The sequence below is a fragment of the Cavia porcellus genome, unplaced genomic scaffold (genome assembly GCF_034190915.1).
Source record: "Cavia porcellus strain 051 isolate PalLab524CR breed Dunkin Hartley unplaced genomic scaffold, mCavPor4.1 scaffold_17, whole genome shotgun sequence".
NCBI classification, from domain to species: Eukaryota; Metazoa; Chordata; class Mammalia; order Rodentia; family Caviidae; genus Cavia; species Cavia porcellus.
The window spans coordinates 11,526,394-11,550,140 of NW_026947500.1; the positions used below are offsets into that span (position 1 = coordinate 11,526,394).

The 23,747-nt window shown below is 41.7% G+C and overlaps 1 protein-coding gene across 7 annotated transcripts in view; it reads left to right on the forward strand.

The window, feature by feature from the left end:
• The first annotated feature begins 11,470 nt into the window (after window positions 1-11,470).
• Mfn1 (mitofusin 1) overlaps window positions 11,471-23,747 on the forward strand; it is a 49,251-nt gene continuing 36,974 nt past the window's right edge. The window contains exons 1-4 of one of the 7 annotated variants that reach the window (XM_013150140.3): window positions 11,471-11,582; window positions 12,769-12,887; window positions 16,709-16,844; window positions 23,181-23,343. In XM_013150140.3, coding sequence (XP_013005594.1) covers window positions 12,776-12,887; window positions 16,709-16,844; window positions 23,181-23,343 — 411 coding nt within the window. In that variant the 5' untranslated portion in view covers window positions 11,471-11,582; window positions 12,769-12,775. Of the gene's footprint in view, window positions 11,899-11,928; window positions 12,270-12,314; window positions 12,405-12,768; window positions 12,888-16,708; window positions 16,845-23,180; window positions 23,344-23,747 lie in introns of those variants that run through there. The other 6 variants (XM_013150139.3, XM_003467520.5, XM_013150137.3 and 3 more) reach the window with 6 other exon arrangements.

Sequence of the window (23,747 nt, forward strand, 5' to 3'; positions counted from 1 at the left end):
TACTTTAGAAGGCTTCCACATTTGGGGAACAGAAATGCAATTTAACATACAAAGAATTCAACAATAGCATCACAGTTATATCACATTTTTACATATAACTGAACTTTTGAGGAAAAATTAGAAACTTCTAATAGGTCTTACAGTGCTAACAAAAAAAAAAAAAAAAATCAAGTAGTAAACTGAGCATGATGAGAAACACCTGTAATCCCAGCACTCAGGAGGCTGAGGCAAGAAGATCACTATGAGTTGAAGGCCAGCCTGAACTACATAGCAAGACTGTCTCAAAAACAAAAGCAGTGCCAATAGAAGCAGACCAAGTTTTAAACAGTGGGATTGTCCAAATCCAGGCTTTTCTCTCCTCCTCTCTTTTTCCCTCCCTCCCTCCCTCTCTGTCTGCTGTCTCCCTATGCTATCTCCTCCCCTTTCCCCCTCCTCTCCTCTCTGTGCTTTCTTTCCAGACAAGGCCTATGTCTTTTTTTTTTTAATTTTATTTAAAAGGAAAAAGAGAAAAACACAAAACAAAACAAAGCGGTGTAAGGGTACAAGTAATACAGAACTACAAAAAAAAAAAAAAAAACAGTAAGAAATCACCAGTTAATAGATTACATATTATCGTCTTACAGATAGTTGCTCAAATCACAGTATCAAAGCGTACAAAGTGGACATTCAACAGTAAGACTGCAAACAGTTGTGTTTAATGATCCAACCAAAAACATTAATATGGTCAGCTATTAAACACCCCTAAACACACTTGCTGTTGTATCCTTTAGAGCTCTTTTTTCCCTCTCTTTTTTACAACAAAATTTACACATTTTGGGTTTTATTACTCCTTAGTTCTTATTACTTTTTTGGCGGGGGGAGAGAATAAAGTCAAATATGGCAAAACAGAGCTGTCAGTCAAAACCGAGGATAGACATAGCACATGATGTAAAACAGAGTACAAGGTTATGTCTTGCAAGCTTGCTTCAGGGATCCTCGGGGCTCAGCTTCCCTAGTAGCTGGGACCACAGGGGAGTGCCACTGCCAGCTTCGCCTCTTCATTTTCTTTGTGTACTTTCTTCCTGGGTTTTCTTGCCAATATTTAGAAATTCTTTATATATTTTAAATATTGCTTTTATTTTAGTGATACATACACTCTGGCATTGAGCTCTCCCCCTATCCCTGATTTTAATTGGCCATACACCCTTCAGAAAAAAGTTCCCGGGTGCCGTGCGTTATGGGTGTCTTTTGCCGAATAAAAATCTCCATATTTGCTACAAATCCTACACATTCTCCTGTATCTTGTTTACAAAATTCTCCCCAGTTTCAATGTTACGAAACTTACATTTTTCTTAATACTTCTCTTATTTTCTTTTTCTAACTTTTGTTTTTATTAGTCCATGTGTGCAGTTCATAATGATTGCATCCATCATGGGGAGTTGGTACAGCTACATCACACATCTTAATTCTCTTTACATTCCCTTCTCCTCTTCCGCCGTCCTCTCCCTCTTGCTTTACTTTTCTTGATAAGACTTATACACGTCTTACTTTCTTGGTGTATAGGTATGATTCAGGTTTTAGTTTTGTTCATTAAAGTGAGCCAATTTTCTCCAGTACTATTAAACCACCCATCTTCCTCCTGATTCATGATTCTAATTTTGCCGTGTATCAACTCTCTGTAGGCATGATGACAAGTGAGTCTATATCCATGTTCATTATATTCCATCATTACCCCAATACCGCTGCACTTTTTCACAGCAGCACATGATTTAAATATTATAGCTTAGCAGTGTCTGTCTATAGCACATAGTGTGACTTCATCCTCTGCTATTTTCTTTTTTGAGAACTGTTTTTATCTATTTGTGGAATTTGTCTTCTTCTACGGAAATTTTAAAATCGGTTCCAGGGGCTGGAGATATAGCTCAGTGGCACAAGCACCTGCCTGGCAAGTGTGAGGTCCTGAGTTCAATTGCCAATATATATTTAAAAAATTACTTCCAATTCCATCCAAAGTTTGGTAGATTTGGGGGGGGGGTTGTTATGTTTTGTTTTGTTTTTTGTTTTTGTCTCACTATGCAGTTCAGGCTGGGCTTGCACTCATTACATAACCCAAGATGGCCTCAAACGCATGGCGATCCTCCTGCCTCAGCTTCTGCAGGGCTGGATTACAGGCATGTATGCCCAGTCTAACAGTGATTATCATGGATAATGTAACTGGGCCTGAACAAATCAGTCAAAAAACGCTGAGAGCAAAGCTGAGGTTATCCTAAGAAATTCTGCCCGTGGGCTGAATTGTCAGCTGCTGCTCTCGAGTTTCAATTCTGCCCTTACTGATGGCCTGCCTGACATATTTTAGTCTGGCCTAGCCAGCCCATGCACAAGTCAGTTCCTTACAATAAATCTTCTATCCTCTGTGTTGTTACTGATACAGACAGTAACATCCCTGTAGTGGGCAGAGTGTGAGACTGGCCTTACGCGTATGTGTCTAATACAAATTCTGTTAGATCTTTATTGGAAAAACTATTTTTTTGAGATGGATATTTCCTCATGTTGCTCAGGTTGGCCTTAAACTCCTGGGCTCACGCGCTCCTCCTGCTGCAACCTCCCAGGTAACTGGCAGTACAGTTGTGCCACGATGCCTAGTTCTTGAAAAAAGGTTTTGATACAGGGTTGGGGGTGTAGCTCCATGGTAGAGCACTTGCCTAGCATGTGCAAGACCCTCAGTATCAGTGTCCTTCCCTCCCTCTTCTTGGAAGTCTGACTTTAAAGATCTCTAGCAGAAAATGATGAGAATATGTGTTTGTTGTCTAGGAAATGAGAGCAGGAAGAAAGAGATAAAATTATAAACATTGTGAAACCCAGTGATTCTGGCTTATTTCAAAAGTTTGCAAGGGCTTTTTAGTATGTTACTAATAAAAACCATCTTTCATTTTATGCCTCTAATTTCAGTCAATGGACCAACCTATTTAATATAGTGTATAGTTGAAGATACAGCTCAGTGGTAGACTGCTAGCCTGGAAAGTGCAAGACCCCTGGCTTCTGTCCTTAGCTCTGCAAAAATAAACAACAACAAAACGTTAACCAAAAAGCACTGTGTGGAATCTCAGGCATCTCAGATCATATTGCTCTTTGGGCTTTAAATTTTCTAACAGGGGGCTGGGGATTTAGCTCAGCAGCATAAGCGCCTTCCTTGCAAGCAGGCAGTCGTGAGTTCGATCCCTGGTACCGATAAAAAGGAAAAAGACAAATAAATAAATAAATAAAGTTTCCAACTTATGCTGCTGAGCTAAATCCCCAGCCCCTCCTTCCTTCTTTCTTTCTGTCCCTACACCCCAACTACACTGGCCTTCTTTCCTTTCATCAGCCATACCACTGTCCTTTTCACAAGTCTCTGGACTTCCTGGGTTATTTTGGGCACTCTTCCTCCAGAGAGTCCTGGGATTGGTATCCTGGGGAAAGGCAGAAATTGTTACCAGAACGCTAGAGTTGTGTCCTGCGGTGACAAAAAATGAAACCAAGGATGGAGAAGGATGAAAGCAAATTTTTAAAAAAATTACAAAAGCAAAGAAGTAAAGCTCCTACTAGCTAGGAGGGTATTTTGAATAGGATATTCACAAAGGCTCTTTAGGGTTTTTAAGGGTTTTAGAAGGGAGATTGGACCATTCTGCAAGCAATTATAATCTCTACCGAATAGAAGATTATATTTTGGGAGGTTTAATTTATGTTGTGTTCATGCAGTGTCCTTGGAGGGTCCAAGAGCCCTTGACCCAATCACCTGTCTGATCATGCTCTGGAGGGGTCCCAGACAGCTTCAGGACCTGACAGATGTTTTTATCTTTGGAGAGCTGTGACTCAGCAGACTCCATTTCAGGCTTCCTGACTCCAGGAATCCTGCCTAATAGAATGTTAACTTCTGTCTTATTAATTCTTGTTACATTTCCCCCTCAGAAAAGGTAACCCTAATTGACATTAGAGCAAAGGGAAGAAGACTCTTCTTTGAGCTGTAAGGGGGAGTTGCCAACAAGGCGCTGGCAGTCAGGTGTCTTCTGGGCGGCTCATCTAGTGGTCCATGATGGAAGTCAGGTGGGATCTCCATAATGGGTCTAGCCTCACGACCCTCTGAGGTTGGCTCTCTCCCTCCCTTCCTCAACAGGTTTTACTATGTAGCTCAAACTGACCTTGAACTCATTAGGTAGCTCCAGGCTGGCCTCAAATTTGTAGTAATCCTCCTGCCTCAACCTCCCCTGTGCTAGGATTACATACATGCACCACCACACCCAGATTGAGGTTTTATATATATATATATATATATATATATATATATATATATTTTTTTTTTTTTTTTTTTTTTTTTTTTTTTGTCTTTTTCATTTTTACCGGTACCGGGGATCAAACTCACGACTGCCTGCTTGCAAGGCAGGCACTTATGCCACTGAGCTAAATCCCCAGTCCCTGAGGTTATATATTTTTAATTGGGGATTGAGGTCTAGCCTTCCTCCAATTCCATCTCTGCAGATGAGGTTATATAAGGTGCAAGAATATCTTGACAGTTTTTTTTAATAGTTTGTTTTCTGTCCTGTGTCTTTATTGGTAATGCTTGTAGGCAGAGCTCAGTTTGATGTAACATGGTCATCTTAAGGCATAGCCAGCATTGAAATGAATTGGTAATGCTTTTCATCTTTTCTAGGGCTGGTATTACCATACACTGGCAGGAACTTTTTCCAATAGTTTCAGTGAGAAAAGGATTTTAGAAAGAGAAAGAAAAGTAAGTATATTATCAGGGAAAAAAATCAGTACTTGAGTTGTCTCTAGGGTGGGGTCTACCTGGTTTGGGGATGTGACTGTTTATCTGAATAATAATATCTGAAGTGATTTTATTTGCTGGGAACCAGACATATCAGTCTGAGCCATTGAAAGGTTAAAGTAAGGATGTCTACAAGTACAACTAGATAAAACAGCAGTGAATGAGAACCTGTTTATCTGTAGAGGAGGCAGGTGATTTTTTTCTTAATGAGGAATTTGAGTTGCTGCAGTGGCTCCCAAGTGTAACTGGCAGTCTCTTTATCTCCAGGTAGACCAAATGTCCGAGTAGAATTGAGAATGATGCATCTAGGACTCAGTTCCTGTCACCTTGCCAGCTGTTGAGGTGGACAGGATCACTGCATGTGCTCCCTCTGAGGTTGGTTCTATAGAAGGGGACAAAAGAGGGAGGGGAATTCACCAAGAGTAGGTCTCTGGGTTGGAATATAGAAAATCTCCATTTCTAGGAACTGGCTTCAGATCATTGTTGTTGAAACTTAGCTGGGGCTGTTATGTCTCTGATCTGAGCTGAAATTTATTTTTTTCATTTTGTCTTTTTGAGACAAAGTTCCACTAGGCAGTTCAGACTGACCTTGAGCTCACATTGTACCCTCGACTGGCCTCAAACTCACAGTGATCCTCCTACCTCGGCCTGCTGAGTGCTAAGCTATAATTTTTTTTTTTTTGTCTTTTTCCTTTTTACCGGTACCAGGGACGGAACTCACGACTGCCTGCTTGCAAGGCAGGCGCTTATGCCGCTGAGCTAAATCCCCAGCCCCTAAGCTATAATCTTTTGATCTAAGAAATTATTGGTGAGAAAGTGGTACCTGTTCAACATTTCAAAGGGACTGAGTCTCAAGTGTAGGGCGTATTTCTGATATATATCAGGGCCAAAGGAAGTAGGGTAGGCCAGGGAAGGTGAGTCTCCTGAGAGAGCTTTCTCAAATGCTGTTTAAAAGTATCATGTCCTTTTTATCTTTCCTGAGGACTATGACTTCTAGGAATGGTGCAGATGGCATTGAACTTTTAGGGCTTGGGATATTCTCTGGTGACAGTAGTCTTAAAGGAAGGGCCATCATCACTCTGGAGGCTTTAGGGGAGCCCAAACCCGAGAACAACTTTTTACATTAAAGTCATTATTAATTTAATAACCTTTTCTGTATTACATAAGAAGGTCTCTAGCCAATTTGTAAAAGTATCTACTCATACTAAAAGATATTGGATTCCTCTGTTCTTGAGCATATAGATGAAATCTGTCAGCCTTCCCTAGGGTGTCTCCTATTTTGTTGGTTGTTCAGAGAACTGATCTGTTGGGCAAACTTCACATACCCTTACAATTTGGTTTATTATTTGATGAAGCTACTTTAATAGTTACAATTACTTGGGGTGCCCAGGTGGAGATGATCGTCTGGGCAGTGGAATCTACGAGTGGATGCCATGAGCCCATTAGTGGTGTGCTTTTGGACCTTCTGGAAGAGGGGTTTGGCCCTGAGGGCCTTTGTCTCTAGGGACATTCTGATTTCCAGTGATCTCCTTGACATAGGACAGGGCTTGAGTGGCTTCCTGTTATTCCAGGAATTATGATCTTCTTGGCATCCTCTACGAAACTTCCCTGGTGATTCACGGTTGCAACAAGTCACTTGAGCATTTGGTGGGCTGTGGGATGGTGGGTTGCTTCCCCAAAGGCAGCTACCAGGGATTTTTGCCTTTCTCTCGTCTCTTAGAGGGTAGAGAACAAAAGAAAGTCATATGGTGCTTTTTCAGGGTCGGGGCAGGGGTCAAAGGAGGCCCAATTTGGGACAATGCACTTCAAATGGGTAATGGGAACTAAGACCGTGCTTCCTGTTTTTTGGAAAAACATCAAAAGGAGAGAAAGCATCTCTTGTTTTCCCTACTGAAGTTCTTTCTAGCCCAAGTGCTGTTATGGCTTGTTTGCAGCTGTCCCCCCCAAAACTCCATGTGGTCATGAGTAGGGCTTTTCAGAGATGGCTGGATCTAGGGCATGTGATGCTGGGATTAAGAGTCATGGTGTAATGTTAGGATTAAGGACAGGTAGCCTGGATAAAATATAAGAGACAGAAAGACAGTGATGGCTCCTCAGTTCTTGTTTGCTGTCATCTGCCTGCCCCACTTTGCCATGAACTGTTTCTCCTCTGCAGTGTCCCTCCACCGTAACATCCTGCCCCGGAGCCAGCCCACTCTGGATTGAAACCTCTACAAGCTAAATAAACCTTTACTCTTTTAATTCTGAGTGTCGGGTATTTTGTCTCAGCAGTAATAAAGGTAACTAAAACAATGTGTCTTGGCCACCTATGAGGTCCAGGGAGTGAGGCTACCAACAAGTTGCTCTGACTGGCACACTTTTTCTCATCGCTTGTATCCCTAAAGCTCTTTGGTTGTGACCAGAAACTGGACTTCCTTTAACCAAAAGAAGTGAAATGCCTCTGTAAGTGAACAAGACTGACCATTAGACTCTCTGTTATGCACTGAAAGGCAATAAAGATTAAAGTGCAGTAGCATCCTGGCAGCCACAAAGTCAGGCAAAGTAGTCTATGTATTCTTTTAAAAGAGCCATACTTGCCATTAAACCCAAATTCAAAGCAGAGATTTCAACTCGACCTACGTAATTGTCTAGCAGGCTGTCACCAGCATGTGCCCGTACAAGATCCCCATCTAAGAAGACAGGAAATCCTACTTGACTGTAGTGTCTCCTGTCTTTGCATCTCCAGCACAGATGGGAAGAAGGACCACTGCTGACAGACCAGAGAGGGCACCTGAGAAGTGGGGAAAAGTAACTGATGATTTAAGGGTCAGAACTCTAGCCTTTTAGCCACCTTTGAGCAACAAGGAGGTTTAGCAGGAACAGTCTAGGGTTACCCAAACCAACAAGAACAAAAATTTAAAATAGGCTAACATTTCTTTTCATAAACTTTATCTTCTATAAACCTTTCTTGACATAACTAGAATTCCTAGGTTTTGTCAGGGGTTTTTTTGTTTTTGTTTTTTTGTACCGGGGGTCAAACTCACAACTTTGCGTTTACCAAGCAGGTACTTACACCGCTGAGCTAAACCCCCAGCCCTTAGACACTATATTTTTTTCCATTTTGATAGAGTAAAACCTTTATCATATAAAATTTTCTAATACCAGAAATAATCTTTTTTTTTTTTTTTGTCTGAGACAGGTTCACTGTGAAATTCAGGCAGAACTTGAACTCAGTTTGTAGCCCAGGCTGACCTCAGACTCACAACAATCCTCCTGCCTCAGTCTCCTGAGAGCTCAAAATGTACTTTTATGCCTCTACTTTTCTTCATATTTTTTTCTTTTCTTGCTTTTTTTTTTTTTTTTTTTGATACTGGGAATTGAACTCACGACCTCACACTTGCCAGGCAGGCACTTATGCCACTGAGCTAAATCTCCAGCCCATATTTCTTTTTATATCCTATTTACTTGTTTCTTTCTGCTTGGATTTTTTTTTTTTTTTTTTTGTATTGAGAACTGAACTCGCAACCTTTTGTGCTTGGATTTTAAAATGTCCCCAGAACACTTTTTATTTTCAGTCTCAGAGTGAGGTTACAGATGTTTACATTACAATTATGACTGACTGGCCAACAGAACTCTAAGTGGCCTTGGGAGGCATCCATATTTTAGACTAGTCAGAAAGCAGCAGAAGAGCACGTTAACCCTGAATTGTGGTTTTAAAGAACTACATTAATGCAAAAAAAGAAAAAGAACTACATTAATGCACCAGAAATGCATTAAGATACCAATTAAGTAAAAAAATTACCAAAATTACCAAGTCAAATTGGAATCCAAAAGTAAACATATCACCAATCAAGATTTGTCTTAATGGCCTCTTATCAATTCCCTGAAGGTTACCAGGAAGGCTTGTTCCCGTTCCTGGATCTCTAGAGGAGTTAACTCCAATTTTGTCACCCATTAGGACCCAGTGCAGGCTGCATACCACTTAAGAGTTTTTCCCTTCATCCTAAAAAAATGAAAATTATAACCTTTGTCTACAAGTGCCAGTTTGGGCCAGGTGTGGTGGCTCACGCCTGTAATCCCAGCACTCGGGAGGCTGAGGCAGAAGGATCATTGCAAATTCGAGACCAGACTGGGCTACAAAGTGAGCTCAAGGCCAGCCTGAACTACACAGAGAGACCTTGTGTCAAAAAGACTAAATAAATAAATAAATGTACCAGTTTGGTTGGACATGGTGGCACATATCTGTACCCCTAGTACTTGGGAGGCTGAGGCAAGAGGATCACTGCAAGTTTGAGGCCAGCCTGGTGTACATAGTGAGCTCAAAGCCAACCTGAATTACAAAGAGACACCCTACCTAAATAAACAAACAAACAAAGGCACCAGTTTATCCTACACTCAGGAGGGTAGGTGAGCAATTTGGCAGGTGGGAGGGGCATGACAGGAAGAACATGTCTCACCAGGAAAACAAAGACTAACAGGCAAGCTCTCCAGCACTCGGAAGCAACAAAAGTACAACATTTAGGATTCAAAAAAAGATTGTGTGCCAAAGACATTTTAACCTTTGGCTGCACAAACATAAACCACAGACCTAGCAGATGTGTGGAAGTTGCCTTGCAGCCCCTACAGTCCTTCATCCCAGGACTAAGTTATCCTTTGAAGACAGTCTTTGAAATGGCAGATGCTCTAATGGATTTTAATGATCTAACCATGTCTGAAAATGTATAATGAGACAATTAAGATGAGACAATATACTACATAAGATCTCTTTTACCTGGTGGCTCAGCTTGCCAAGAAAAGGAGATATGTTAGAGAAAGGCAATTTGTTCTAATGCCTGCAGGGAGTTAAAGGAGCAATATATCCAAGGACTATTAGTCCTTGCTAATGGAAAAATCAAATCAGAAAGGAAAACTGAATCAAGACTGGGCTAATGTTCCTTTCACTCATGTTAGAGGGGGATTAGCTCAGATCACATCAGTGAAACCTGTCCCAAGGACTTAAAATTGGCAACTGTTCTAATTACCTTTAACTTGTCAATGGGGTCTCCTATAGTTTTGAGCAGATAGCCATAAAGTGAAAGCAAAATCCTGGACAAGCTCCCAAACAGGTTACCAGAACACCGGGGCTGTGTACCATGATGACTAAGAATGAAACTGAGGATGAGGGGCTTGAATGCAAGCAAATTTACTCAAGATATAAAGGAAAGAAAGTAAATGGTATAAAGGCTAGGATGTAAAGCTTCTGCTGGGCAGGAGGCTGTTTTGAGTAGAACACCCACGAGGGTTCTTATCTAGTTGGTTGGTTTGCTTGCTTTTTGAGACAGGATCTCCTTATGAACTCAATGTGTAGTACATACTGACCTGAACTCGTGGTGGTCCGCCTGCCTCCTAAGTGCTGGGATTACAGGCATGAAGTGTCACAAAGGTATATCTAGGGGTTTTCAAGGGATTTACAAGGAGTTTCAGTCATTGTGTAAGCAACATAATTTTTTCTACCCCATAGAAGACTCCATTTTTGTTTGTTTAATCCATGCAGTGTTCACTGTGTCCAGGCAAGGCCCATGTGCCCTGGAGCCAGTGACCTGCCTGATCATGTTCTGTAGAGGTCTCATACAGCTGAAGAATATATGGCAAATATTTTTGTAAAATCTCTGGAATTTAAAAAAAAATTTAAAAAAAATTTTTTTTGAAAGAGTATTGCTGTTGCTATGTTGTCCAGACTGGTTTTGAACTAAGAAGCCCAGGCAGGCCTCAAACTTGCTGTGATCCTCCTGTCTCATCTTTCCAGGTGCTGGGGTCACAGGGATGCACTACTACACCTGGCAAGACCTCTGGACTTCTAATTTTGATGTCACTAATTCTAGTTACAAACAGACAAATCTAAGTGACTCTGCCTCTCCCATTTTTTTGTCCCATTGTCTTTTTTTCCTATAAAATTTTTAATAGATATTTCATGTGTCCCAGCAGATGAATAGTATTTATTGATTTATACAGTTCTTATTATGTGATCAGCTTCATTTTAAGCTTTTTACATGCTATTCATTGCTTTAAATTTTACAACCTTTCATATAGGTATTATCAGGATTCCAATTTTATAAAGTTTCTGTGGCTTACAAGGATAAAGTGGCTTTATTTACAGAAACATCTTACTTGCCACCTCTGGAAATACTCTGAACATTCTATTTAGCTATGTAGAGCCTAACAGCAGCTTTCTAGTGATGTGTGAACGAAATGCACTCACTCCTACACTCCAAGGGCCAGGCAACCAATCTCACAAGAACATAGTAGCAAAGATGTCAAAAAGATTTTCCTTTGTTGTTGACCTGTCAAACATAAATCTTCCTGATTTTACGGCCTCAAAACGTATTTATTTTTGATACAAAGTCTTGTTATGCAGTTCAGGGTAGTTGAACTCATTGTGGAGCCCTGCCTGACCTGAACTCGCCAGATCGTCCCTCCTGTTTGCCAAGTGCAGCGATTACAGGTCTGCGCCACCACACCAGGCCTCCCCAACATTTTACCGCACATTCTTTTAGTTCTCCCTCACTAGAACAGTTGCGAACATCCACCAGCACAGAGCTTTGGAAAGCAGAACCACTCCTTGCCCGGAACAAAGCTCCCTTCTGCCCTTAAGAAAAATGGCACCAGACACACGCATTTCCGGCCGGGGAGCCAAACAGAATAGGGAGAGGGCCAGAGACCGGAAGTCTCCGCCTTTTGCCACGCCTCCTGCCTTTTTGAGTCCAGCCTCTCTCCAGACGATGCCAGCTGGGGGTTGTGGCTGAGCTTGGGTTCCCGGGTGACAAGTCCAAGCTGGGGAAGTGTGAGTGCGCGCTCCCTTGACCGCTGGCAGGTTTGCGACTCGGGGTGACCTTCAAGTGGCCAGGGACGGAGGGCGGAGAGTTGTGAGCCTGGCGCTCTGTGACGAGGCGCTGCCGCCGCCACTCCGCCGGCGCCACCGCGGTCCTTCAGGAAAGGAGCAAGCGAACCGGAGGGCCGCCAGGTCCCCAGGCCGGGCCTGGTAGGAGGAGGTTCGGGCCGCGGCCGCGCGGGGCCGGGGCCGGGGCGGGGCGGGTCTGGCCCGCGCTTGGGGCGGGTTCCCGTGGCCGGCGTGTCGCGCGTGGGAGGCCCTCCCCAAGGTAGGTGGTCACACCGGCCCAGCCGGCCCCTTTCCACGGGAAGCGCCCCGCGCGGTCACTAATGACCCTCTGAGTGGGTCTCCTTCTGACCAGTGCTCAGTCCACGCACAGTGGATGGGATTGGATTGTGATTGTCTTTAGTCTGTCTTTAACGAGCCTCCAGACAGGAAAAAAAAATTCGTTGTAAACTTAATTCTTTGAAGTTTTGTGTACTTTGGAAGCGATAATGACTTCTTTAAGGCTTGCCTCATTGGTTGTGATGAAAGCTATTTCTTCCAAAGCCACAAGTACTGCATGGTGATTTTGAGATTTTATGTTCTCTCTCTGTGTATCCACCTCAACTGTTCTAGAGCTCCGGGTTGGGAAACTTGGTAAGTTGGTTATTGGTGTGCATTTGACTTCCTCTCCCCAACAGGGTTCCCACGATGTACTCAGGAGTCACATGCAGTTGCAGTGTAGCCAGGCTTAGTTTCACCCTCACCAAAAGAGAATAAAGAAAGATCTTGGCAAGTAGAATTTGCTTATTAGTGAGATAGCACTCAAAAGTTGGTTTTGGTTTCTGACTAAAACGTTTTCTCCTGGAAAAACTATTGCCTAAAAATCTTAAGGTAGTTTCACAGTTGGGGAGTTAAGGAGTGACAGTTCTCTTAACTGTCTTTATTGTTCAGATTAATTAGCACTTTCCTTTTTCTTTTTTAGGGGAGGGGTGCTGGGGATTGGATGCATGCTACACAGGTGCTCTAAAACTGAGCTGTATTTCCAGCCCTTTACAACGCTGGTATTTTGCTAGGCTGACCTTGAACTCTTTCAGAGTGAGCCACTGCCTTGTGGACTGTTTATTGCTTTTCTGACTCTCCTTTTCTTTCCCAGAGGCATAATGGCAGAAACTGCTTCTCCACTGAAGCACTTTGTGCTGGCTAAGAAGGCAATTACAACAATCTTTGGCCAGTTGCTGGAGTTTGTTACTGAAGTATCGCATTTTGTTGAAGGTTTGTTCCCCTTAAATTCTCAAAATGATTATTGTTGAAAGTATATAAAGGTGGTTTTTTTATTTCCCACATTAGGAATCAAACTCACTTATAGGTTATTGTATTGTGTACCATTAACAAGCCCATATTTACCCTCTAGAGGAGGATTAAATGGTATAATAATTAATAAATAATTACTTCTAAGCACTTTACTGTATCAGTGACTGTCTTCGTTACTTTTCTTATGGCTGAGACAAAATACGCGACACCCAAATTAAAGAAGGAAAGGTTTATTGTAGCTTACAGTTTGTAGAAGTTCCAATATGTGATTGGCTGGCTCCGAGGCAGGGTGGAGAGACAGTTCATGGGATGGCAGGCAGAGAGCAGCAGTGAAGCCGCAGTTGCCCACAGCAGCCCCTTCCTGCCCCTTACTCAGGCTGCTGCCCTTCAGGGGAGGTCACACACCCAGGGTGGGCCTTCCCATTGTCCACACCCAGAGCTGTGCCAAACCAGTCAGGGGACTGATACAGCAGTAGTCACACACCCTTGATCCCAGCATCCCACACTGGAGACCCAGCCACCTCTGAGAAGTCCCACCTATGATCACTTGAGGCTTTGGGCTGACATCTAGGCACTAGACACAAGCATAACAGTGGCTTTTTTACTTCTTATATCACTGTGAGATACTCATTTTATAAGGAACCAAGGCAAAACATAAAACAACTCGTCTAACACACATCTACTAAATGCTTAAATGAAAAGTCATGCAGTCTACTGTTAGCTGTAGGCTTTATACCTGTCTCTTTAATTTAGCAATTAAGACTTCAGACTTACCTCTTCCTGTCAAATGAGGGAAAAGGATAAAAGAAGTCTTAAAATGTCAGTGTGGTGCGGTTGTACAGGCCTGTAATACTGGCACTTCAAAGGCTGAGGCAGGAGGATCACCCTCCACAATGACTATAGCGCCAGCATAAACTATGAAACCCTGTCTTACAGAGAAAAAAAAATTTGAAAAGAAAAAATATGTTGTGTAACTAGTTGTTCAAACAAAGGTGATGAGGAATGTCTTATCAGGATGTATTAATTTGGAGATAACTGTTGACATTTCTTCTGAGATTCTGATTCTTACCAGATTATGAACTTCTTGGGACTACAACCCTTTCTTTGTTTTGCAACTCATTTCAGCTGGGTGTGGTGGTGCAAGTAATCACAGGATTTTGGAGGTTGAGGCAGGAAGATTGCCACAAGTTTAAAGCCAGCCCGTATGGCAGAGCAAGACCCTGTCTCAAAAAATGAAAAAGAACACATTTCATGTGTTATAGAATGAGATTTAAAGAAATTACTGATGCAGAATCATGTGCATGTGCTACTGGGGTCTTTGCCTTAAGCTATGTCTCCAGCTCCTTTTATTTTGAGTAGAGGTCTTGCTAAAGTACCTAGACTTTGATAGAACCGTGGGGGAAGGAGGACCGGCGGCGGCTGAACAGATAAGAAGTATGAAATATAAATGACCTTTATTTTGGGAATGCGAGGAGAGACACCCCCGACACCCTGGGGCGTGGCATCTCCACCCCGGGCCGGCCATCTCTCCGTGGAACACGTGGAATGAGGCACATAAGTAGCCTTGGCTTGGGGTGGAACCTAAGGGGGGCATTAGGGATGCACAGGTAGCCCATTGGTCTTAGTTTGGCGCCAGAGGTAGATTCTTAAGGGTAGGGGAGATAGGAGCTCCTTGGCTTTACCAGCTACAGTATCAAGCCTCGGCCAAAACCCTTTCATATGTGCATCTCTAATGGCCTTAGGGCACTAAGCTTAGGCTACTTAGGCTACTTATATTCCCCACGCCACATGTCCTCGAGAGAGATCACCAAACTTCAGCGGCCGGCATGCCAGTCATCTCTCTCTGTGTTCTCAGAATAAAGGCCTCTTTTATTTTATACTTCTCATCTTTTGGAAATATTTTTCATCTTTTGGAAATAATCCTATCAGACTTAAATTTGCAATCCTCCTGTCCAAGCCTTCCAGAGTGCCAGGATTACAAACATGCACCACCATTCCCAGCTTGTTATAGTAGCTTTGTTTCCAGTTTGAAAAGAAATCGTTGGAGCACAATGACTTTTTTTTCCATTTTGTTAAACATCTTATTAAATGTGATAATGAAAGTGCCTCTGTAATCCTTTCCATACTGAAATCTCTTGGCTATGCCAAATGTCAGCAGATAGCTCCTTCCAAAAGTGGCTCACCAGTTAAATGTTACTAGGCTCTTGGTTGCTGTCTCTCTTCTGGAGTTAGAATCCAAGTTTTTCTGATCTCAAAGAAGTGAATAACATGAGCAACAAACAGTGGCAAAATCTATTTGAAAAAGAAAAATGAAGGGTGAGAAAGAAACTGGCTCTGCAGAGCAAGCTTGGCCAGAGTGAAAGAAGAAAAAGCAAGATAAAAGAAGACTGGAGAAAACAGTGGGTTACTGTGAGAAAAGCCGCAGTAGCCTTTTTTTTTTTAACTTTTTGAGACAGTTTCACTATGCAGTTTAGGCTAACCTCGAACTCATGTAGCCCAGTCTGTCGTGGAACATGTGGTAATCCTGCTTCAGCCTCTGGAATTCTGGGATTACAATGACTTTTGGAAAGTTTTTTTTTTCTAAAAAAAATTGGTAAGTGAAAATTGATAGGATTTTTGGTGAAATTAGAAGTGGCCTTTATTTTAAGAACTCAGAGGGAATCCCATGACCACTGGGGTCTGGCTTTCTCTGCTGAACATGTGGTGTGGGGGCATACATACAGCTTTGGTCTGGGGTGGTGTCTAAGGGGCATTGCTGATGCCCGAGCAGCCCATTGGAATTCATTTCCCACCACAGGTAAATTGCCTAGGGGCGGAGAAAATGACCTCAAGGTAAACGTCCTTGGTCCTGCCTCTCACTGCTGTAGTGTCCTATCTAGGGCAAAAGCCTTTCAAAAATGAAGTTAAATGTAAAATCTTCTGTGTATTGAGCCTGTTATAGGTTAAGCATAGCCTTAGAATAAATGAAAAGGCAATTTTAGAATCAGAATTCAATTTTACTAGTTCTAGAACCTCAGAAAAAAAAGTTTCCAAAAAAGAGATAAATTAAAAAAAAAAAAAAAGTAAATTTAAAATAGAGACAGACACAAATCAAGTTGAATGGGATAGCATAGGTTTATAATTCCAGAACTGTGGAAGGCTGAGGCAGGAGGATCACACAGGTTAACGTCCAGTCTGGGCAACTCAGCAATATAATCTACTGACATCCTGTCTCAGAAAATAAAAAGGGCTGGGGAATTGTGAAGGCCCTCAGTTCAATCCCCAGTAACTGTGCCTCCACCCATAAAAAAAATGACAAAACAAGGTAAGTCAGAAATGTGGAAGAGCAAGAATGAAATGAAACCAAAAGTGGGTGTAATCATACTTCGTCCTTCTTTCTGTTAGCTTAAGTTTAGTTAGATGAGCGCTGGACAGTGTTGTAAATGGCAGTGTTCCTCTCTAACTGAGATCATTTAAATAGACACGTGAGCCCGTGTCTTTCCCTTACAAAGGTGATAAGAATATAAATATCAGTTTATCACCTATTCCTGGAAGAAAACAACAGATTTTTCTACTTTTCAAACCCAGGCTCTGTGGGTAATTTGTTATTAATTCTTTTGGACAGGATTCTTAAGACCCATTGCAATGGGGGATATGCCAATACCCAGATACTACAGGCATTTTTAGATTTCACATGGCGTGTTTATGGAACAAAGACAAAATGCATGCAATCTTAGAGTTTTGCTTTGTATAATTAACTTAATATTTGGGTTACTTTTTCTAATATCATTTCTGTTTTACAGCAACATATAAGAATCCAGAACTTGACCGAATAGCCACTGAGGATGATCTGCGGGAAATACAGGGGTATAAAAACAAGCTTTCTGTGATTGGTGAGGTGCTATCTAGAAGACACATGAAAGTTGCATTTTTTGGCAGGTAATCCTTTATTGTTTCTTCTAAGCTTAGCTTCCAGAAATCAGCATTTTTTTGGTCACAGCCTTAACTTTTTCTGGTGTTGCAAGCAAGTTGTGTTTCTTCCACAGTTGTTTGTTCCTGTGCTAGGTATTGAAGTTCTTAGCATCTAAGAGAATTTGTTCATACTAGCTTCTGGTACAAAACAAAACTTTAAGATCAGTACTGTTAATTATAAGAATGGGAGTACAGATCAATGATGAGCGTAATTTGTTACTTTTTAAGTTTACATTGATTGTCAAGTATGACTTCAGAAGCACTTTGAATTCTGATTCCCAGTGGGACTGTGGGAAGCACTATGTAAGTGTCCAGAGTAGTAGAATGATTTCTGCTACAGCTTCCATTTAACAACCAGTCACTGAGGTGGGGATGTAGCTCAGTGACAGCGCTGGCTTGGAACTCAAGGCCCTGAGCTTATCCAGCACCTCAAAGATAAATATCAGCTGTTAACTACTGTGTACCTTGCACTCTCATAGACAATAGTGTTTTGGGGTGCCAGTGTCTCCTTCTGGACATAGCAAAGAATTAGTGAAGACAAGTACAAACCTTAGCAAAGTTTTATTAAAGGTAGCAAAAGAAATAGGCTTTGCAGAGAGAGTTTGGGCCAAGTTAAAGTAGAAGTATACCCCACAGTGTGAGGACGGCCACCATGCAAGAGAGAACACAGTGGCCAAACTCATTGTGGGCGTGCTTGTTTTTCACATTCCTCAGGCTGATGTCAGCTCTAGAGCATCCTATCCAAAGCTTGCTGAAGTTCTTGTGAGAAGGCCACGTGCAGGGCTTTGGGAAACTATTCTACACATGTTTCCTGTGATTTTGTAATTAAAAGGTCACAGGGCCACACTCTGATCCTGTCTCACTAGGGATATGAAGATCAGTGATTAACAACATATTTCATCTCTCTGATATCTTGCTTTACCTCAATAGACATGTTATTTATTTGCTTGCCATACTGGGGATTGAACCCAGCACCTTCCCATGGACCTACATTCTCAATTCTAGCCCTTTTTTTATTCTTAATTTTTTTTTTTTTTTCCTTTTTGAGATAGGGTCTCACTGTCTTGGCCTTGAACTCCTTTTGTGTTCCAGGCTGATCTCGAATTTGCAATAATCCTCATTCGTTTCTCCAGCCTCCTGAATGCTGGGAGTTTGCCACCATGCCTGGCTTATTTTTAATTTTGAGATAGAGTCTTCCTAAGTCACTGAGTTGTCCAGGCAGGGCTTGAACTTGTGATCCTCCTGCTTTAACCTCTAAGAGTACTGGCATTACAAATATGTACTATCACCCCCCCAACCAGAAGCATTTATTTACTAAACCTCAGCTATTTCCCATTTTATAACTTTTTAAAATTTTCTCTTAAAATTTTCTGTGTCTGTGTCATTCTTTAGATCTCATTCTAAATATTAGCACTTCATAAGCCTTCCCTAATGACTGTAAAGGGCTCCTAATTGACTATTCATTCTCTCTTTTTTTGTTTTGAGACGGGGTCTTGCTGAGTGGTTCAGGCTAGCCTAGAAATCAGCCTATGCTGGCTTTGAGCGCACAGCGGTCCTGCCCAGTCTCTTGAGTGCTGGCATTGTACCACGATGGCTTACTGGCTCCGTATGTATGGCGGCTCAGTTTAACAGTTTGTTTCTAGCTTTACAGTGGCGCAGTGGTAATACAGACTCACCTGCAACTATGTTTGGAGTTTTGATCTTTTTTTGTCCTAGCAGTATGTAGTATTTACTACATAGTGTTTACCCACTTAGCCACATGATCACCAGGGTAAACAGTCAATGCTCAACAGTGGTGGCAAACCTGTGGGACGTGCGCCATAGCAGGCTGTATCACTGAAACTTGTAAAAGGTCGCCATCACTGCTCTAGAGTATATTTACTGTGTTGGGTAGGTTAGATGCAGTAAGTGCATCAACTTTTTATGGGCTTATCAGACTGTAACCCCATCGTAAGTCCAAGAGGATTTATATTAGCTTTGGATATGAAAAGAGTCCAAAAGTGCATTCCTGGAAAAGGTCCATAAATGGAAAGGGAGGAAGCAAGAGAGACTATGGTGTGTATAGGCTGTTGAATTTAAGGTATTCAGGAACATTGCTAAGAGGATAGAGAAGTGAGCCGGTACTATAGACAGCTAACTTATATAGCAGTTAATATGCAGTCAGGGATTGGGTCTTAGGGAAGTCAGCAGAAAGAATAAGAATATCAGAGCTGCCATACATAAGGAGCCAGTAAGCCATCGTGGTACAATGCCAGGAGGTGAATCTGAAGTGGTCCACACCTCAGGATAGAAGAGCAATAGCCAGGCCTGCTTGCCTCCCTAGAGATAAGCAACAGTTTGAGGTTATATTGTACTTAGCACCATGTGGTCCAGTTTCTGTAGCCCAGATAGGCATCAGATACATAGGTGGATGCCAGAACATTTGGACCCATGCTCCGTTTCCATTCTGAAAATGCCTTTGTTCTTCTGTATACTCTTAGTACTTCACCATTGAGTCACTGTTAGCTAAACGACTTTTTTTTTTGTCTTTTTCCTTTTTTTTTTTATCGGTACCGGGGATCGAACTCATGACTGCCTGCTGGCGCTTATGCCGCTGAGCTAAACCCCCAGCCCCAGCTAAACGACTGCTATAGGTTGATTGTAATTTGCCCTGTGTGGTGATTTTGCTGTATAAATTACTCTGACAAAGATTCTCAGTGGTCACCCAGTTGGGACCCCTCCTGGAGTTCCAAGACCTATTCTTTTTCTTCTTGTTTCTAATAAAACTTTTCCAACTTTCTCCTTTGGTTTGTGACTTCATTCCTTGAGACCAAGAACTTGGCACATTTGGCATCTAACAGGTTGGAAAGTATGTTTTTCCATATTATAGCGCCTAGCTTATTAAGGACTTTAATATAGCAAGGAGCCTGCATTTTTTATATAATATCAGCAAAAAATTTTGGTATTATAACTTTAGATGTAGCAGGGAGGATAGATTGAAGGGAGAAGAGGAGACAGAAGACAGTTGCAGTAATCTAGGCAAGAGATTTAAGAGCCTCGCTTGTTAAATGGAGAGGAGGTCTTGATGAGACATATGTAAAAGGTACATGAGGCCTGGTGATTAATGATATCAGGAAGGTAAGAAAAGAGTAAAAAAAAAAATTACTTGGTTGGCTGAATGCCCTCGTTGAGATGGGTTTGTGAAAACAAGATAGAATAGTTTGGTTTTGGAGAATTTCGATGTGCATGTGTGGTTCTTACTAGGCATTCCAATGGAGGTTGTATATTTGAGATTAGAACTACACAGCATTTTAGGAAGTTTAAGACTCATTAGTTTAAGTTGATGATTGAGACCACAGAAATTGATGAGATGAAGGGAAGAGCATATAATGAAAAAGAAAAACAATGACAGGATTGGGGAGAGGAAGAGGAATCTTTCCAGAAATAGTGATGCTAGACAGGTAAAAGAAAAATTAGGAAAGACTGATATAAGATAAAACTGAGACATAGTTTGTTTTTTACCCTGTTTTTTTGTAGAGTTCCTAAAACCTTTGGAATTTCTTGAGTGATAAGAATAGCTTTTGTTATTCTGTACGTATGTATTTTTTTTTTGTTTGTTTGTGAGTCAGGGACTCACTGTAGTTTAGGCTGGGCTTGAGGTCACTATGAGTCCAGACTGGCCTCCAACTCAGTGTTCCTTTGGCTTCAGTTAGTCTTTGTTATTTATTGTTTACCCCTTTTCATTAAACCTGAGTTTCTGTTAATGAGATGACCCAGGGAGGGGGCCGGTCACCAGAAAGACTCACTGATGAGAGGATTTTTGAATTTTCAGCCCCACTTGCCATCCTTCAGGGAGAGAATTGTTGGGAGTTGGGTGGGGTGAGGAGTGTTTGGGAATTCCACCTATTTTTTTTTTTTTTTATCAATTTTTTTGTCTTTTTCCTTTTTATCGGTACCAGGGATCAAACTCACGACTGCCTGCTTGCAAGGCAGGCGCTTATGCCTCTGAGCTAAATCCCCAGCCACTCTATTTTGGTTTTTTGAGATAGTGTCTTGTTATGTAGTTCAGGCTGACTTTGAACTCACTAGGTAGCCTAGACTGGCCTTAAATTTGTGGCCTCAGCCACCACACCCAGCTCAGGATTTAGATTTATTTAACTTTTTTTGAGATGTAGCTCACGCTGGCCTTGAACAAAGTGTGTAGCCCAGTCTGTCCTCAAACTTGCAGCAATCCTCCTGCACCAGCCTCCTAGGTGTGCACCACCTTGCCCAGCTCCAGGAATAAACTTCATAAAATCTTTTGAGCAATGAAGTAGATGAATTTGTAGGTTTTAGAACACATGTAAGCATAGGAAAGGTGGCATGTTCAGAGAGGAGACTGATGCTTGACACACACAACCCATCTCTTCACCTGGCTATTGGTCTCTGTCCTAGTAATAACCTTTTAATATACCAGTAAACACAGGTGTTTACTTGAGTTCAGTGAGCTGGCCTAGTAATTTGACTATTTAGTCAAACCCAAGGAGAGGGCACCCTGATGTACACTTGCTCACTCAGAAGCACAGGTCATATGAGATTTTCAGTTGGCCTCCTTGGACCACTAAGTCCTTGTTTCTGTAGTTTCTGACACAATCTTTAGGTAGTTAGTGTCAGAAGTTAGTTGAATTCAGGGGCAAACAGTTGGTGCAGCTGTAGAGTGGTGTGGCTTGTGTGGGGATATCCTCATATATTTGGTCACAGAAGTATTCTGTGCTTAATATGAGAGTAGAGCTCTCATTTGCCCCACCCCAAACAATGGGGTTTTTCATTTTTGTTTTTTGTATCTAATTTTGGAAAGGCAGGGTGACAGTGTTTCTCAAGTTTTTGAATGCATAGGAATTACTCTTTCAGCACCTCTGGAGTCTGATTCTGCAGGTTTATAGTGTACCCTTGTGAAATCTACATCACTGATGGGCTCCTGATGATTCTTAGGAGGGCTGGGAAGACCCAAACTACTCTTGAGGATCACTGCATACAGTGATTAGAACAGTTAATTTTAAGTGAGGTTATGGGTGTCCTTATAACATATGATGTAGTGGCAATAGAAGCCATGAGGATTGCCATGAGTTGAGGTCACCTGGGCTACATCACTATTGAGATAATTACGGTGAAGTAGTTCCCTGGGGAGTAGGTTGGGACTGATATCCAGAGTATAAGTAAAGTATGACCCTTAGATCAAGAGAAAGAGGTGAAGCATTGCCAGTGATGATAAGGATGCTTTAAAAAAAATTTTTTTTTTAAAGCATGCTATTTTTGCAGATAAACCAAAGATTCTGAATAGATTCTTTGGTTTGGGTGGACTGAAAGCAAGCTCCTAGAGAGGATATAAGGTGTTCTTGGGGTTTAATGTCATCAAAAGTGTTCTGATTTTATGATTGCATAACAAATTACCTAAAACTTAGAAAGTTAGCCATTATAGTATGTTCCCTGATGCTGTCAGTCAAGAATTCAGACAGGGTTGAAAGGGGATCTTTTCTTTTTTTTTTTTTTTTTTTTGTCTTTTTCCTTTTTATCGGTACCGGGATCAAACTCAACGACTGCCTGCTTGCAAGGCAGGAGCTTATGCCGCTGAGCTAAATCCCCAGCCCCTAGGGATATCTTTTTTTTGGGATATCTTTTCTTTGCTTCATGGTATCTGAGCTTCATGAGGGTGGAGGTGGCCTCAGCAACTGAACCTAGGGTTGGAATCACCTGAAACCTTCACTCACATCTGAAACGTCACACACCTGGCTGGAACAACTGGAGGAGTAAGTCTGGCAACCAGCGCACCTAACCAGACTGCTCTGTTCAGCTTGGCTTCCCCGTAGCACAGCAGGTTTGGGACAGTTGAACTTTCCACTGGGCAAGTCTCCAAGTGCATGTGACCCAGCAAACGGGACAAAAGAAGCTTCATTGCCTTTTATGTCTAGTCTTGGAAGTCATCCAGTGTCACTTCTGACGTATTTGTCGAAGAAATCACAAACTAGCCCAGATGTAAAAAGATGGCACACGAGCCCCCGTATTGTGATGAGAGGAATATCAGAATTGGGACCTGCCTGTACATAACTCCAAACTGCCACAAGAAGCAAGAAAGAAAAATTAAATACAGCTTTATGGAAAAGTGCGCTTAGTTTCCTGGTACTTTAATTTTTCTAAATGCACATTGCTAATGTTTAGGTGAGGTTGTCAACCTTTTATAAGAAATTAATGAAATATTGATGAATTGACATTTTGAAAAAGCCCGAAATCTAGTGAAAGAAATATTGTACTGTTACATTTTCTGTATGATTTTTGCATATTCTTCAGGACAAGCAGTGGAAAGAGCTCTGTTATCAATGCGATGTTGTGGGATAAAGTTCTCCCTAGTGGGATCGGCCATACAACCAACTGCTTCCTGAGTGTTGCGGGAACTGATGGAGATAAAGCCTATCTTATGACAGAAGGATCAGATGAAAAAAAGAGTGTAAAGGTATGATACTTAACTGTTTCGGCATAAGGCATCTGAAACCATGGCCTTGCAGTTTTAAGTTCTGCATAAGATGTCTACATTGCTGGAGATGGAAGAATTGTTATATTTCTTTTCATAACTTTTAAAGCCATCGCTAACAGTCTGAGTTCTTCCTCTTTTTTTTTTCTTTAGAGCTAAATTACTAGGAAAATAATTCCTGTCCTTAATCTTTTGCAGTGTTGGTGGTTGAAGAGGATTTTAGTATGCTAGCAGTCACTGTACTACTGGGCTATACTCACTCCTGTTTCTTACCTTTGAATAAACACAAATTAAGTTTTCTTAAACCTTTAGTAAGACCAGTATTACTAAAGTGTGGTATTGCTATTTAATGTCAGATTTGTCTGGGGTTTTTTTTGTTGTCTTTG